The sequence below is a fragment of the Chinchilla lanigera genome, unplaced genomic scaffold (assembly GCF_000276665.1).
Source record: "Chinchilla lanigera isolate Chin_1 unplaced genomic scaffold, ChiLan1.0 scaffold00050, whole genome shotgun sequence".
In the NCBI taxonomy this organism is placed as follows: Eukaryota; Metazoa; Chordata; class Mammalia; order Rodentia; family Chinchillidae; genus Chinchilla; species Chinchilla lanigera.
This window is the reverse complement of record NW_004955451.1, coordinates 3,904,866-3,921,837: the sequence shown is the minus strand read 5'-3', so window position 1 is coordinate 3,921,837 and position 16,972 is coordinate 3,904,866. Positions and strand designations below refer to the sequence as shown.

The 16,972-nt window shown below is 36.0% G+C and overlaps 1 protein-coding gene across 10 annotated transcripts in view; it reads right to left on the bottom strand.

Annotated features, from left to right (window-relative positions):
• Trim37 (tripartite motif containing 37) overlaps positions 1 to 16,972 on the bottom strand; it is a 174,422-nt gene that overhangs the window by 92,341 nt on the left and 65,109 nt on the right. For all 10 annotated transcript variants that reach the window (XM_013519212.1, XM_013519217.1, XM_013519214.1 and 7 more), the window contains exons 8-10: positions 15,768 to 15,835; positions 4,368 to 4,492; positions 948 to 998 (exon numbers count right to left, since the gene is read on the bottom strand). In XM_013519212.1, the coding sequence (XP_013374666.1) occupies positions 948 to 998; positions 4,368 to 4,492; positions 15,768 to 15,835 (244 nt within the window). The remainder of the gene's footprint in view (positions 1 to 947; positions 999 to 4,367; positions 4,493 to 15,767; positions 15,836 to 16,972) is intronic.

The following is a 16,972-nucleotide window of genomic DNA, read 5'->3' as shown; positions in this document are numbered from 1 at the left end:
CCCGGTACCGGAGAAAAACCAAAAAAAAAATAAAAATAAAAATAAAAATAAAAATAAAAATAAAAATAAAAAAAGGAAGAAAAACCACACACAAAAACAACAAACAAATTAAAGGGGCACTAAAAACTGTAAAATTACTATCAGGCTATAATTTTGTTTGTGGACTTGGATCTCAAAACTAAGGCATTTTTATTATGTATATGCAAATATTTGAAAATCTGAAATCTTAAATATTTCTAGTTCGAAAGATTCCAGATAAGGAATATTCAGCTTGTACAAATAAGATCACCTTCCAAAATGTACAATAGATATTGTAAAATGGGAAGAAACTTCAAAAGGAGAGGAAACTGGTTTAAGGGAGTGGAAAAAAAGGAAGGGAAAATCAAAAGAAAAAATATATATATACATAAATACAAAAGATAGTTAAAATAGTTATACTACTAATTTCAGTTCATTGAAAAGATAGGTTTGTGCTAATATTGTTTGGACAATTAAATGCCTATATCTCAAACTCTGAGTAACTAATTTGAAAATAATAAATGCACAAGGTACTAACCATTGTTACCCTATCATACTGTTTTGGAATTTTGTTTTTTGTTTGTTTTTCTTTAAAATAAAAATTAAAAAAAAAAAACAAGGGCTGGGGATGTAGCTCAGTAGCACAGTGCCTGTCCAGCAAGCGCAAGGTCGTGAGTTAGATTCCTAGTACAAAAAAAAAAATCTACAAAAAACCAAAAGAAACAATGAAGTTCCTAATTCATTTAATATGCTAAAATAAACAAAACAAACAAGATCACCTTAGATTTCTGAAAGGAAATTTATTTGCATTTCCTATTTCTTCTAAGAGTGATATAGTTCAACAGATCCCTAGCCTACTGAGGAATAACAACTTTCTGGTTTTCCTTATGTATATGTATCAAAAAGCGAGAGTCATCAAAAATTCTTACCTGAAATTCTCTAAAACAAAAGTAGCTGAATCATAAGATGGTACTAATTCACTAAAAATAAGCAAAAGGAAAAAAATTATTTAGTTTATGTAAATTTAAATTTCATTTAGTTTAAAAAAAAATCCTTCAGATACATTCAAGACATTTCTAGATAAATGAATGCACCTTGAGTCCACACTCGTAAGTGAAATCCGACAAATATGTGTAAATACTGCATTGTTTCTCTGGTGTGAAAAACTTAAAGTGTAAATAAGGACCAAAATTTATAGTAGGTATTGTGAAATAAGAAGAAAATGTTCAAATGGGGAGGGAGAGGAGGCGGGGACAGAGATAAAGCTTTTATAAAAGGGGAGGTGAGGCATGGTTGTGGTTTACAGAAGGTAGGGGCACCAAAAAAAAAAAAAAAAGAAGGTAGGGGACTGGGGAAAAAAAAAAGATACGTCATGTAGTTACAGTTCTCTACGATGAATGTGATCATTATGTATATCTAAAATCTACCAATCAAATCTGATAGAAAAAAAAATCCTTCAGTAATATCCTGAAAAATTTAAACTAGTCCTTACAAATATTTCCAAACCTTTACTGAACATAACATTCAGTCTAATGAGTTCATAAAATCATTAAAATGTACAATTCAATTGTAGATAAAACAATTATTTTTTAAAGCATTTTTTAAAAAAAGCAATGTATGATTAAATGTTAAAACAGATGCAAGAGACTTTAAAAAGTACTCACAGAAATAGCAATATTGATTTTAGGAAACAGCAAAAAGCTGATGCTTAGCATAGGAATATGAGCTATGAAACATGAAAAGGGAAAAGATTTATAAGATCTAAAAAATAATAGCAAAAGTTAAAAAAGAATTTCACAGTCTCCAAACCTTCTTTTTCAGAACAAACTAGTGAACATATTAACAGACTTAAGTACTTTGAAACTATTAACTAGCAAATACAGTGGTACCTCAAACTCAATTTGTTTTCCGATTCGGGGGAAGATGGCCACAGCCATGTTTGTCTTCCAGTGTGGAGTTCATGAATGGAAGCAAAATTCTGTTGACTACTTTTAAGAACTGAATTGTTTTCGCATAGAACTATTTGTGAAATGAGGTGTTACTGTAGATCTATGGATTTTTATAGGATACATGAAATCATTTAGTGAGATGGACAATAATACTTTCATGGCAAGGCAAGACTACCACAAGCAACTTTATGTTCCATGCAATCCTTCTAAAGAGAACTGAACCATAAATAGGTGGGCTATGGGATAATTTATTTTGCTTTAGATCAATGGATGATTGTGGTACTGTTATTAAAACACCTCAAAAGCCATTAAAGCACCGTTTATAATACTCTACCATACACAATGCTGTAACACACAGTATTATCAATTTTTATATAAAGTTTTAAATTTAACAAAACAAACTGAAAGCCATTTCACCACATCTTCAATTATATTTTCTAAAGTTCACTTCATCCAAATTTTGGCCAAAATAATACAGGATATATCAATAGCACTGTCACACTGTGATAGTGCCTCAATTAGTGGTTTGTTATGGGAAAATACAATATAGATTAAATCTTTATCTAGCTAAGTAAGTCACACCTTTTTCATATTAAGTAGAAATACAGTACTCTGCCCTATAAATGTTATCCATTAGCTACTATCCAAACTGACTATACCAAATACTACTATCATAACTTTAGTCAGTTATTAGAAGACTCATATTCTTCATCCCTGGATCTTTTTTGCCTAGTCAATCCTTACTATTCCTTCATATGACAGATTTAGCATTAAGAAGTCATGTACCCATGCAGTTATACTCTAACATCTCCCCATTATATGCTCTCTATCACTCAATATACACAAACACCAATTATCAGGACCTTTGCAATTAGTGCCTGGGCAAAGTTACTAGAGCCACAAACCTAATCAGTTCTCTAAAGAAGTCTTCCCAAAGAAATATTCAAATTTAACAAAAAAGTTAACATTCTTGGATTATAATTTGGGTAATTTCCAATCATACACACGTTGGTCAGTTTACCTACCAGGTTCAAATCATCTTCCCCAATGTCCCAAGACTCCAACCAATCTCCAGTTGCCCAATGGCAGGTATGATATTTCTTCTACCATGTCCTTAACATCCAGTGTTGCATATTTCCTTTGTTGTTATTTTTGCTCTAAGCCATATTTTTATCAGACATTAAGGATCAAAAGAATTTTGGTTTTCAACCTAGTGAATGCTATTTTTTTCTGCTCTTTTCTTGGCTGGTCAATGCATCAATAGATGAACCCCTACTTCCCATATCATTAACCAGTAAACAGTTTTCAATAAAAATTGGAGTTAAACTATAAATGCCAAATTTTCTAATAAGGGAATGGGCATTACCAGAGAAAGAACGATTTTTACCTATGGCAATGTGATTAACTATCAAAGTAGAAACCTTGCCTGATAAGTGACTAAAAGTGGGAGAGGGAAGAAAAGAGAGGAAGAAAGGGTGAGGGGAGAAGGGAGGGAGAGAAGGAGGGGAAGATACTACCCCAAAAAACTTTAGGGAAGTGAGTGTGAGAATTTATATAGGTGATTGTTGTATCATACTGTGAATTGAAACACACTAATCTTTATACACGACATTATAAAATCTGTGTTTCATTCCACTGATGACAGCCTGGTTCAAAACTCAAATGTCTGATCACACTATCGAAGCAGCAGCCCTGTGATCTTGGTATTTTTAGTTCAACCAAACTTAATGATAGCAGATACTCAGAATTTTAATAACATTCAGTGCTTTAAGAGATATGAGTATGAGCCAGGCAGCATAGTGGCACATGCCAGTAATCACAGCACTTGGGAGACTGAGGCAGGAGGATCATCATGAGTTTGCAGCCAGCCTATACAACATAGTGAGTTCCAGGCCAACCTGAATACAAAGGCCAGCCTGAAATACAAAGGTCAGCCTGAAATACAAAGTGACACTCTGTCTCAAGAAGCCAGAAAGGAAGGGAAGGAGGAATGGTGGAGGTGAAGAAGGAGGGAGGCAGGTATGCAGGCAGGCATCCCTTTCTGGTCATGATCCTCAGTAATACATTTATGATGAGGAACAAGAGCATACACTATTCCCAGCTAGGAATTATTTGCAAGATTTTGACCTCAGAGAACCTTTGGTATGTATGGAAACATTTCTGTCACAACTGCGAAGTAATGAAGACAAAGTGCTGTTGACAAGAGGTGCTACATCCTACAAAACACAGCAAACTTAACTTCACCTCACAAATAATTATCTTGTTCAAAATGTCACCAGATCACATCTTTACAAATAATTCTTTAAAAAGTTAAGAAAAATAACGTATTCCTTTGAAAAGGAATGCATATACCTATGCATACAAACTTCAAATGAAAATGACATCTGGGAACTGTCATACCTGGTAAAGTCTGGTGGAACAGGTGTTGTAACAAAGGACGCCATGGGCTTTCGATGAACTTGCTGAAACATCATCAGGATCTCGGAGCTCTTCAATATCAATTCACTCTTACTACAAGACCGCAACTGTGTGAGGAAAAAAAAAAATGACCCAAACAAAATTATTATTCAACTGCATCTCAAAATGTTTAATGAAAAAAAAATTTTAATGAAGAAAATCAGAAGTGGCACAGTTTGTAATAGCCAAATCTTGGAAACAGCCCAAATGCCTATCAATTGGTGAATGGATAAAGAAGATGTGGTTTTTTAAATATAATGGAGTATTACTCTGCCACAGAGAAGGATAAGCTCAAGATATTCATAGGTAAATGGATGCACCTTAAGACTACACTCTTAAGTGAAATAAATCAAACACACATGTAAATACCGCATTGTTTTTCTGGTGTGAGAAACAAAGAGTACAAATAAGGACCAAAATGTATAATAGGTCTTATGAAATAGGAGGAAAATGGTCAAATGGGGGGGAGTAAGGGAGGGGGAGGGGGAAGGAAAGAAGGGAAAAGCAAAATAAAAATTTGGAAAAGAAGGAAAAAATGGAAACAAAGCTTTTGTAAATGGGGAGAAGAGGGGTTAAAGGAAGGGTAGGGGAATGGGGAAAAAAAGAATCAAGTTATATCATGTACAGGTACGAATTCTCTATGATGAATGTGATCATTATATACACCTAAAAAGGACCAATAAAATCTGATTTAAAAAATTAGAAATTAATCTAGTTACATACTGAAAAAGATGAGAAAAAAGGTTTAGAATTAATCTTCAAAGAATATAGGTTTATTTATTCTCAAACAATAAAATCATTGTATACTAGATTTTCATCCAGTTTTTCTTTCCATATTTTAGAGTAAGTCAAATATTAAGCAACTACAGATACATTTTCAGTCAAGCATGATGTCATTTCTCAGATTGCATTCTAGTTAACACAAATGTTATCATACATACATACACACACACATGCCCGCACTAATTAATGTATTACTCAAATGCTACATGGGTGATATGCATAAAACCCATATCATGGTTTAGATCTTAAATGTCCCCAAAGGCCTATTGTTAAGGTTTGTGTCTAGATGTCCACCCAAAGCCTCATGCAGTCATGGGGCAGGCTTCTAGAGTACATGATTGATTCATAGTCCAATGCTGGGATTATGGGTGTGAGTGCTACATCAGCCCTGAGGGGGGGTAGCTTGCACACAATGTAAGGGAGGGGAAGAGGCTTGCTCCCTTTTTGCTACTGTTGTTTTTGCTGCTTTCTGCAGCAAGGAATTGTTGCCCTCTGCCATGTACCGCACTGCCTTGGAGCTAGCCTAGTATGGACTGAAACCTCCACCAACTGTGAGTTAAATAAACCTTTCCTTCCTTAATTCTGGACATCAGGTATTTTGTCTCAATGAGAAAAAAGTAACCAAGACACCAATACACTAAAGACTTGGTAACTAGACGGCCATGCTATTGGGAGGTAATGAAACTTTTTTACTGGTGAGGCCTAGAAGCAGCATGTCAGTTAATTGGGTTATGCTTGTATAGTGGTAATGGGATCTTGATCTTATTTTTTCTCTTCCTTCCCATCTCCCTGAAGTGAACAGATTTCCTCAGCCATTTATGAATTTCTACAATAATGTGCTGTCTTGACCACAGGCTCCAAAGCAAGAGGCACAAGACCACACATTCAAACATCTCAAACTGTGGGCCAAAAAATTCCTTTCCTCCTTTAAAATGTTGTTTTAGGTATTTTGTCACATAAAAGGAAGCTGGAGGCCAGGCACATAGCTCAGCAGCGTAAGTGCTTGCCTGGCAAGCCTGAGGTCATGAGTTCGATTCCCGGTACCAAAAAAAAGGAAGCTAACTAGCACAACCAATAATAATTCGGTTTATAATACATCTTCTAATTAACAGCTGCTTATAAAACCTCACCAAGAATAGTAACATGTGATATGTATTAGGGCTTGTAGCCTTGAGTTTACCAAGAATAATGATATCACATATGACCAGGCTACTGGATCAACCAATAACAATAATAAATGATAAAAGGGCAGAAAAAGCAGGCAGCTGCACATAGTTTGTCATTCATATTATTATGTATCAGACATTGCCCGGAGTACTACTCTGTCACAGAGGATAAATTTGAGCCATTTATAGAAAAATGGATGCACCTTGAGACTACAGTGTTACGTGAAATGTAAGTTGGACACATAAGCTTAAACATCACATGGATTGTTTTTCATGAGGAACCCAAAATATAAAGAGCAAAATAAAAGATAGATAATAGACAACAGGGAGATAGATCTTTTGCAAACTGGAAAGGGATCAAGAGGTGGGGTGGGGGTGGGGTCAAAAAGAATTAAGATGTGTTATATACATGTATCAATTCTCTACAATGAATTAATCATTATATATTGCAAGCATGTACTAATAAAAATTAAAAATTAAAAAAATTGTGTGGGTTATTAATGTTCTTGTTTCTGCAGCATTGGGGGCTATATCCAGGAAACAATGAGCTATATCTCAGCCCTTTTTATTTTTTTTCTTTTAAGACATTGTCTTGCTCAACTGCCCACACTTGGCTCAAACTTGTGATCTTCCTGTCCCCACCTCCAAAATACCTGGGACTACAGGTGTGCACCACCATGCCTGGCCCAATATTACTTACTGAATAATCAACTTTTTAAAATCCTCTAATGTTACTTGAATATTATTTTTAAAAATACATTATTTTTAAAAACACCTTCATGTATATATAGAATGTTTCACTAAACAAATATTAGATAAATTACTGTGCACAGCTTTCCTTTTTTGTTTTGTTTTGTTGTTGTTTTGAGGCAGGGTCTTGCTATGTAGCCCACGCTGGCCTCAAACTCATGGCAATCCTCCTGCCTCAGCCTCCTAAGTGCCAGGATTACAGACATGCACACGATACCCAGGTTATGTGTATCTTCCTCTGACCCCATTTTTTTCCAAACACAACTTGCTCCCTAAAGTTTATCATCACTGTAAATATATTTCTACAGTTACTGGGTGTATATACATCCATAAACAAATTCTGAATATTTTCAGATTTTATCACATATATCTATAGTCTCTATTTTCACACAATAATTTGTTTTATTTTGTAGTACTGGGGATTGAACTAAGGCTTTATTTTCCAGCCTTTTTAATATTTTTTTATCTGGGATAGGGGCTTGTTAAATAATTAAGTTGTTCAGGCTTGGCTCTAGCTTGTAATCCTGCCTCAATCATTCTAGAATGCTGAGTTACAGGCATGCAATACCTTGCCTGGTTTATTCAGTAGTTTCAAAGATTTAATTGTATAAATATTTATAGTTTGATTTACACATTTCAAGAGTTTTAAATAAAATCTTTTTATAAATATAACACCATTTAAAAATCTTTATCAATGGACGTTTATTTCTTAGTCTTGACTAAAAAACTCTAGAATAAGGACTTTTGTATGGAGTTCCTTATACACATATTCAAGTTTGTTTAGAACTAAAACTATTGAAGCATACTGACAAATTGAACAGATATTAGAAACTGCTCTCCAAAATAGTCCAACAAATGTACACTTCCATCAAAGTGAATTAAGTTCCATTTGGCAATATTTACACTTTTACACACATATTTTTAAAAGCTTGGGGCTAGGGATGTAGCTTAGCTGCACAGTGCCTGCTTGGCAAGAGCAAGGACAAATTTGATTCCCAGTACAAAAAAAAAAAAAAACTTAGTGGACATTAAAATGGCATTTTTTTGAGGTTTTGCTTTGTATTCCTCAGTTTATCAGTGAGATTTCACATTCACTGGCCAGCTAGGCATCCATTTCAGGAGTACAGCTCCTTTAGTGTATTAAATTGTCCCTTGGCTAAATACATTACAGTTCATAAAATGTTAAAACATAGACTAAACACATCTTTATTTTGTGTGCCACTAAGGGAAAAAGCTAAAAAAAATTATGGCATGCTGGCCCTGGTGATGCACATCAATAATCCCAGCACTCAGGAGGCTGAGGCAAGAGGCCAGCTAATGGTCTGAGGCCAGCCTGGGCTACACAGTAAATTCAAGATCACCCTGAAATACACTGTGAAACAGACCTTGTCTAAAAAACAAAACAAAACAAAACCATCCTATAATCAACTATTATTAAGACATCCCATTTTAAAGGTAGCATAGTATGAAAAAATGTACAGCTGAGTTAATGGATTCAGTCGTACAATACTGTGTTAGCTTTCCATCACTGTGACAAAACATCTTAGAGTAACAATGTAAAGGGAGGAAAGTTTAAGGTTGTTGGCTCATGGTTTCAGTCCATCGTCAGTTGGCTCCACTGCTTTAGGCCTATGGTGAGGCAGAAATATCATGGAGTTGAAGGACAAGTAGAGGAAAGCTGTTCACTTCATGGCAGCCAGCAAAGCAAAGCAAAGGGGAGAAAGCCAGAGAGCAAGGGGCCAGGGACAAGGTATAGTCCCCAAGGTCACGCACCATGACCTGCTCCCTTCACCTCGGTCCCATCTTCTAAATCTTCATCACTCCCCAATAAGGCCATCAAATTATAAATCCATCAATGAATTAATCCTAAAGTCAGAACCCTCATGATCCTATCATTTCCAAAAGCCGCACACCTGAACCCATGAGCTTGTAGGACATCTTAGATTTAAAAGTACTTGAAAAATATTAACATATTGTGCCTAAATGTTAATTTTGCTTAATTATGAAGTTACGCATGTTTACACTTGTGTAAAATAGCTGCCTAGCAGTTTTATTTTCTTAAGAGATCACCATATTTAGGTCAGGCACGGCAGTACACATACTCTCAGCACTCTGACAGGCCAAACCAGGAGGATGTAAAGTTACAACCCAGCCTGAGCAAAAATTGCTCAAATTGTCACATCCATCATACCTACCTGCCTTCCCCACTCAGCTACTGGAGAACCCCAGTAAAGGCCCTAGACCATGCTCTGCTTCTTCCCTCTCTCCCTCCTTGCTGACACTGGTCCTTCCAGATGTGGCCCCACCTAGCATGCTATGCCTTGGCATGCTTCCTGTTTCTAGGACAGTATAAAAACTTTTTTTTTTTGCAGTACTGCAGTTTAAACCGAGCTACATTCCCCAGCCCCTCTGAATTTTTTTTTTTTTTTTAAATGGTCAGTAAGTTTTTCAGGCTAGGCTTTAACTTTTGATATTCCTGCTTTAGCTTCTCAGAATCTTGGGATCACAGGTAATATAAAAACATTTATTTTCTTAAGCCTCTCCTATGTTCCCCCTCTGATGACAACTGACATGACAGAACACACCAGCTTAATTCTATTGGAGTAACTCCTGAATAAAATTTGTTTTACCACTCTACTATCTGGGCCTAGTTTTAATAGTTACAATGAAAGAGCTTATTTTGTTGTTATCGTTGCTGCTGTTGTTGTTGGAGACAGGATCTCACTATGTAGTTCAGGCTGGTCTTAAACTCTCAGGGATCCTCCTGCCTCAGGCTCTCAAGTGCTGGGATTAGAGGCATCTGTAGTAGTGACACCCAGCCTAGAGATTTTGTAAATAACAGCTGGGCCTGGTAATGGACACCTATAATGCCAGCATTCGAAGGATGAAGCAGGAGGATTGCCCTAAATTTGATGCCAGTCTAGCCAACATAGTGAATTCAAAACCAGCCTAAACTACATAGCAAGGCCTCTTTGAAAAACCAAAAAAGAAATTCTTTCATACCTTTGATTAGCTCTATTTGTTTCTGTTTACGTTTTTAAAAGTCTGTTACTGATTTTCATTTGCCAGCATATGCTTTGAACATTTATATTCACAATCTGATTAATGTTTAATTTTTAAATTAAATTTGTTAAGTCAATTGGTTACAAATGCTAAGTTAGTGAAAAAAAAAGAAATGTTGGCTTTTGTGCTTTTTTAATACTCTAAAAGGAAAAACTACCTATAACAAATAACAGACAATTAAAGGTCTAGAAAACATTTTTATTCATCTGGATTCAATGTCTTTTAGAAAAGACTTACTAGCAATACATGCTTTTCTTCATTTTTCTTTATCAGCTTATCTTCTATTTATTTTTTCCAAAATCCAGTTTTGTTGTTCCTCTTAACTATTTTACGGTACTGTGTTCATTTCATAACTATCTTCATGATTTCTTCTCATTTTATTCTTTTACACTTATTATTTTTCTGGTTTCTTTAAATGAATACTTATTTATTCACAATCTTTTTTTTTTTTTTTTTTGAGACAAGGTGTTGCTATGTAGTTCAGACTGGCCTTGAACTCACTATGTAGCCTAGGCTGACCTCAAATTCATGAGGATCCTCCTGCCTCAGCCTCTTGAAGCTGCAAACCTGGGATTACAGGCATGCGCCAACACACCCTTCTCAATCTTTTTTTTAATAACTGATTTTGGAATGAAAATTTCTATATATCCCACAATTATTTTATAAATTTATACTTTCAATTGGGACTAACTCATTAGAATTATGTAGTTATTTAAGAATTTTTAAAAGCATATGTACATACATATATGACTTTTTAAAAATGTGTTTTAGATTTTTTTGTTTGCAATATTGGGGATTGAAGCCAGGCCTTTCACAATGAGCTACATCCCCAGCCCTTTTTTATTTTTGAGACAGGGTCACTAAATTGCCTGGGCTGGAACTTGCGTGCTTCCTGTCTTGGTCTCTGTAGAGTGTGCACCACTATACTTGGCTGTTTTTATTTCTGATATGCCTTATAATTATATTGTGGTTATAGAATATGTTCTTTATATCAATTTCTGAAAAGTCTTCATATTACCATAGACCTTAGTATGTGGCCAGATGCTGAGATTAGTCCAAGTGATCTTGAAAAGAACACCTATTTTGGGATGAGGGCCACAGCTCAGCAACGGACTGCCTAGCATACAGCACCAGAAAAAATTTATACAAACATACATGGTTGTTATAGCTTTTGTTTAGATGTCCCCCCAGAAGCCTCATGTGGTCAGAGGTGGGTTTTAAGAAATGACTGGGTCTAGAGTGTATGATGCTGGAATTGATTCATGCTGCAATGCCCAGATTAAGGGCACTGGATTAAGGGTGTGAGTGCTACCCCTCCTAAGTAGCCTGGATAAAATATAGAGGATAGAAACAGCTGTGTTCCTTCCTTGTTGCTTTGCTGCCTGCAGCCTCATGAACAGTTTCTCTTTTGTGATGCCTGTTTGTTCTGCCACCTTACCCTGGAGCCACCAAATTATGGACTGAAAAATCTCTATGAACTGTGAGCCAATCTAAACCTTTCCTCTTTTAACTTTGGGTGTCAAGTATTTTATCTTAGCAATGAGAAAAGTAACTAAGACAATGGTGGTCTACATTCCCAGCCCACTTTATTGATTTTCAAATTCTGAGACAGTCTTAAGTTGACCAGGCTGGCCTTAAACTTGCGATCCTGCCTCATCCTACCAGTAGCTGTGATTCCAGGCATGCACACTACACCTAGCACTCTCTCTTTTTACAAGTAGTTATCATGGGGTGTTTATTAAAAAGTTCAGTGTAATCCATTCACTTTTATTTTTATTACTGGTATCAGTGTCATGCACTGATGACAACTCAGAACAATCTGAAGATCAAAGAAAAAAAAGACAGGGGTGGGGATGTAGCTCAGTGGCCTAAGTGCCCGCCTGGCAAGCGCAAGGTCCTGAGTTTGATTCCCAGCAACAAAAAAGAAAAAAAAAGACAACAAAATACATACGAGACAAATAGAAAACAAGATGACAGACTCAAACTTCACCACGCCAATAAGCACATTAAATGTCAAATGAAAAATCAGACTGTTAGACTGGATTAAAAAAAAGAAACCCCAGACCCAAGTATATGCTGCCAAAAAACATGGGTTTTAAATATTTACACAGAATAAAAATAAAAGGTGCTGGACATGGTGGTGCACACCTGTAATCCCAGCAGTTGGGAGGCTGAGGCAAGATCACTATACAGTTCAAAGCCAGCCTGGGTTACTGCATAGTGAGTTCAAAGATAGCCTGAATTACATAGTGAGACTGTCTCAAAAAAGAAAAAGAATAAAATACAAAGCATTGTAATGCTAGCTGAAAGAAAGCTGAAATGCTTTTAGACAATGTAGTAGTTTGGGGTTTTGCAAGGGCAACAATATAATACAGGACACATATTTTTTAAGATTATTCACAATAGTCACCCAAAGAATCATATACAAAGAGAGTATAGGAAATCTGTCCATACACTAAAGATCAAAGAATCCAGCTGAGGGCCTGGATCCCATAGTAATATCCTGCATGAGTCCAGCTGAAGACCTAGAGCCCACAACAATGCCCCCTAAAAGTCCAACAGGAGGCCAACAGCCATGACAATGTCTTATGCAGGCCTGTTTCACGGATCTGCACTGGGAAGGCCCAAAGGTCAATGGTGGAAGCTAGAAAGTCTGTGCCAGTGGGATGAAGGATCTGTGCTAGCAGGCTGAGGGATCTGAACTGGAGCCAGGAAATCATGCTCAAAATAAGAACCAGAGAAAGAAGATCTTGAATTTAAATCTAGCCTGAGTCACATGGCAAGATCTTGTTTTATTTTTTTTGTTGTTGTTTATTTGTTTGTTTTCCGGTACTGGGAATCCAACTCACGACCTTGCGCTTGCCAGGCAGGTGCTATGCCACTGAGCTAAATCCCCAGCCCCAAGACCTTGTTTTAAAGAACAAAACAGCTGAGCATGGTGGTGCACACCTGTAACCCTAACACTTCAAAGACTAAAGCAGGAAAACTGCCATCCCAGGTTATGTGGTGAGTTTGAAGCCAGCCTGAACTATATACTGAGACCAAGTCTCAAAAACTCAAATCAATGAGTCTAAACAAATATATAAGTAAATAAACAAACACAAATCAGTGTGGTACTGGCATAAAACAAAATCAGTGGAACAGAATGGAGTCCATGTATGTTTAGACAATACATTTTTAAAAAAATACGTAAGACCAATTTAATGGAAAAAGGATAGTCCTTTCAATGAATGCTGCTAGAATGACTAAATAGCCATATTAACAAAACATTTTTAAAAACCCATGTTAAACTTGTACTTCCTCACCAAAATTACTCAAAATGCACCATAGATCTTAATATAAAACTGAAAATTTCTGAAAGAAAACACTGGAGAAAATCTTTGTGATTTTAGGAGTGGATTAGAATTTCTTAATATGGCCACGTGTGGTGACATACACCTATAATCCCAGCTCTTGGGAGGCTGAAGCAGGAAGATTACTGCTAGTTTGAGTTGAGTCCAGCCTGGGCTACAAAAGCAAGTTCAAGGCCAGCCTACACTATACAGCAAAATCTTATCTCAAAAAAAGGGAAGATTTTGTAATATGACACCACAAGAACAAATTGATAAATTTTACTTTATCAAAATTTGAAACCTCTATTCTTCCCAAGACATTTTTAAGGGGAAAAAATACATACACATACTTAAAGATAGTTAAAATATTTGCAAAGATTTACATGATAAAGGACTTATATCTAGTTCTTTATATAAAGAATTCTAAGTTGGGGATGATGGTACATACCTGGAATCTCAACACTCCAGCAGGTTGAGACATGAGCAAGTTCAAGCCCAGCCTGGGCAACTAAGTGACTTAGTGAAACCGGCAAAATTTAAAAAAAAATTTAAATGCCCGAAGATGTAGTGAAACTCATGGCTTCATTCCCCAGTACTACACATTCACACAAAGCAAGAGTAGTGAAGAGAAAATGAGAATACTTGATAAAAGTATTTTCTGACATGCAACAAAAACTCATCACCTTTCCCAGAAAACCACTAAATGGATGTGTTACCCCCAAGTAAACTGACAGTAAAAGCCACGTGACTAAGGAACCCATGGAATTTAATCCAAGAAGTAAGTGAAGGTAATCCTCAGGATCACTAAGATATCAAACAATCTCAGGAAATAGCCGTGTATCAGGCATAGAGAAAAATTCAAGAATTCCAAAAAACATAGCCAGGTATGGTGGCACTTGCAGATGAATTACAAGTTCAAAGCCAGCCAGGAAATTTAGGAAGAACTGCTCAAAAATAAAAAAATAAAGGACTGGGGACATTCCTCAGTTAACAGAGCACCTGTGGGTTCAATCCCAAGGGACATTAAAAAAAAATTCCACAAACTCATAACAAGTGATAACATCAAACATTTGAGGCATTATACATTTTTGTTGTTTTTAAATTAAGTTTATTGGTATAATTTAGATATAATAATGATCACAATCATCATAGGGAATTTGTACCTGTACATGATATATTTTGATTCCTCTTTTTTTCCATTTCCCTCTCCTCCTTTCAACCCCTCTTCCGCTCATTTACAAAGCTTTGTTTCTATTTTATCCTTTTTCCTCTTTTTTCCCATTTTCCTTCCTCCCTTCCCCTTTCTTTTTCAACAGTTTCTTCCTAATCCACAATTTCTATTATATATTTTGGTTTTTATTTATACTTTCAGCTTCTCACACGAGACAATGTGATATTTACATGTGTGTTCTATTTATTTCACTTCAGAGTATGGTCTCAAGATTCATCCATTTGGCTATAATGACACATACATTTTATTCTTTTACTGTATGATTTTAACATAAGAATCCTTCTACTTAAGTAACTGGCAATGACATTCTATCTCAAAGCCACTACTGAAGTCACAATATGAGGAAATTTTAAATTTTTATGAATTTACAGATTTCTATGGGTAATTTCCAGTAAAAAATAGTTGTATTTGCACACATCATAAATCTTTTTTTCTGCCAGGCATGGTGGCACATGCCAGATATCCCACAGTGAGTGAAACTGTCTCAAAAAAAAAAAGGAAAAAAAAAAAAATCTCGCTATGTAGCTATGTAGTGCAGGCTGGCTTTGAACTCACAGTGATCCTTCTACCTCAGTCTCTGGAGTGCTGGGATTACAGATGCATACCACAACCAGCTCATATATCTTAATTTAGTTCCCCAAATATGATAAAGACAAAATAATAAGCTAATTTCACTTTCATAAAATTCTCCATTATAGCACATAAATATTTTGATCTTGTGTACATAATACAATTTCTGCACCCAATCCCAAAAAACACATTTAATAAATATGGGCAAAAAAGGCACCAGGATTTATTTTATTACATTTAACATTTCAAAGCCAGGCGTGGCAGCCCACGCCTGTAATCCTAGCATGTGGGAGGCGGAGGCAGGAGGATACTTCACAGTTAGAGACCAGCTGTTGAGAGTTAAGAGACCACCCAGGGCTACAAAGTGAGCTCAAGGCCAGCCTGAACTGCATAGTGAGACCCTGTCTCAAAAAGACAAAAACAAACAAACAAACAAAAAATTCATCACCTGGTGCTCTACCTCCTGAAGTAAGGATTCCAACAGCTCAGTTTCTTGGGTTAGAGATGTCTTCTGACCTGTTTAAATACATTAATCATCACACTCAGGTTCACTACTAGTTTCAAAATTGAAATTAACTTCCAACAACCGTATTCAAGAAAAACGAATCCATTTCAAGTAAACAAAAACTGATTAGAGCAACGCTAAAGATTTTAAAGCTTTAAGAGATTAAATCTAATTGTAGTTTAGAAAACAGATTGTCAGAACCAGCCATACCTATTTTTAGAAAAAATTCAATTTAAAGTCTGTTAAATTCATCTAAGAAATGCAAAATTACAGCCTTTGATTTGATCCCCAGCATTGCAAAGGAGGAAAAAAAAAAGTTACAATGACAATACACATTAATTAAAAATTTTATTTTTCTAGATTTCTATGCTCCTTTTGGAAGAAGTACTGGACATGCATTTTAAAAGTGGGATGCAGTAGGTAGGGCAGATATTTACGTCAAAGGTCAGCAAAAAAATGCCCTATGAGCATATAAAGACTTGTTTTGAAAAGGCCCAGAGAACTAGTCTCAAGAAGCTGGACACAGAAAAAGAATTATTACAGAAATTTATTACTGTATAAAAGAAACTTTTGTGTGTATATCCGTGTGTGTGTGTGTGTGTGTGTGTGTGTGTGTGTGTATTTATTAATGGTACAGGGGAGTGAACATAGGCCCTTCACAATGAACTAAATCTCTGCCCTCTTATTTGAAACATGGTCTCTTAATATGACAAGTTGCCAAGGCTGGGCTGAAATTTGTGATCTCTCTGCTTTAGCCTCCCAGAGTGCTGGGGGTATGTAAGAAGACCTGTGATTTTTCTTTTTTTTTGGGCAGTGCAGGGAATTGAACCTAGGGCCTCTTGCTAGGATTCTAGGCAAGAGCTACAACCCCAGCTACATGCTTTGAAACAAAAACACAAGCATTCTTACTAAATCAGACCATTTTCCTTATGAAGCACAAAGTCTAAAGGGACAGAAGTATATCCCATGAGTTCAGCAGAAGTCTTATCACTATGAAGCAGTATTATTTGATAAAGACCAACAATCAGTATATTAACCTTTTATTTTATTTAGTTTTTAGAAACCAAAATCAGATGATCACAGTTGTAAAGATACAAATCAAGGGGCTGGGAATTTAGCTCAGCAGCAAAAGCGCCTGCCTGGCAAGC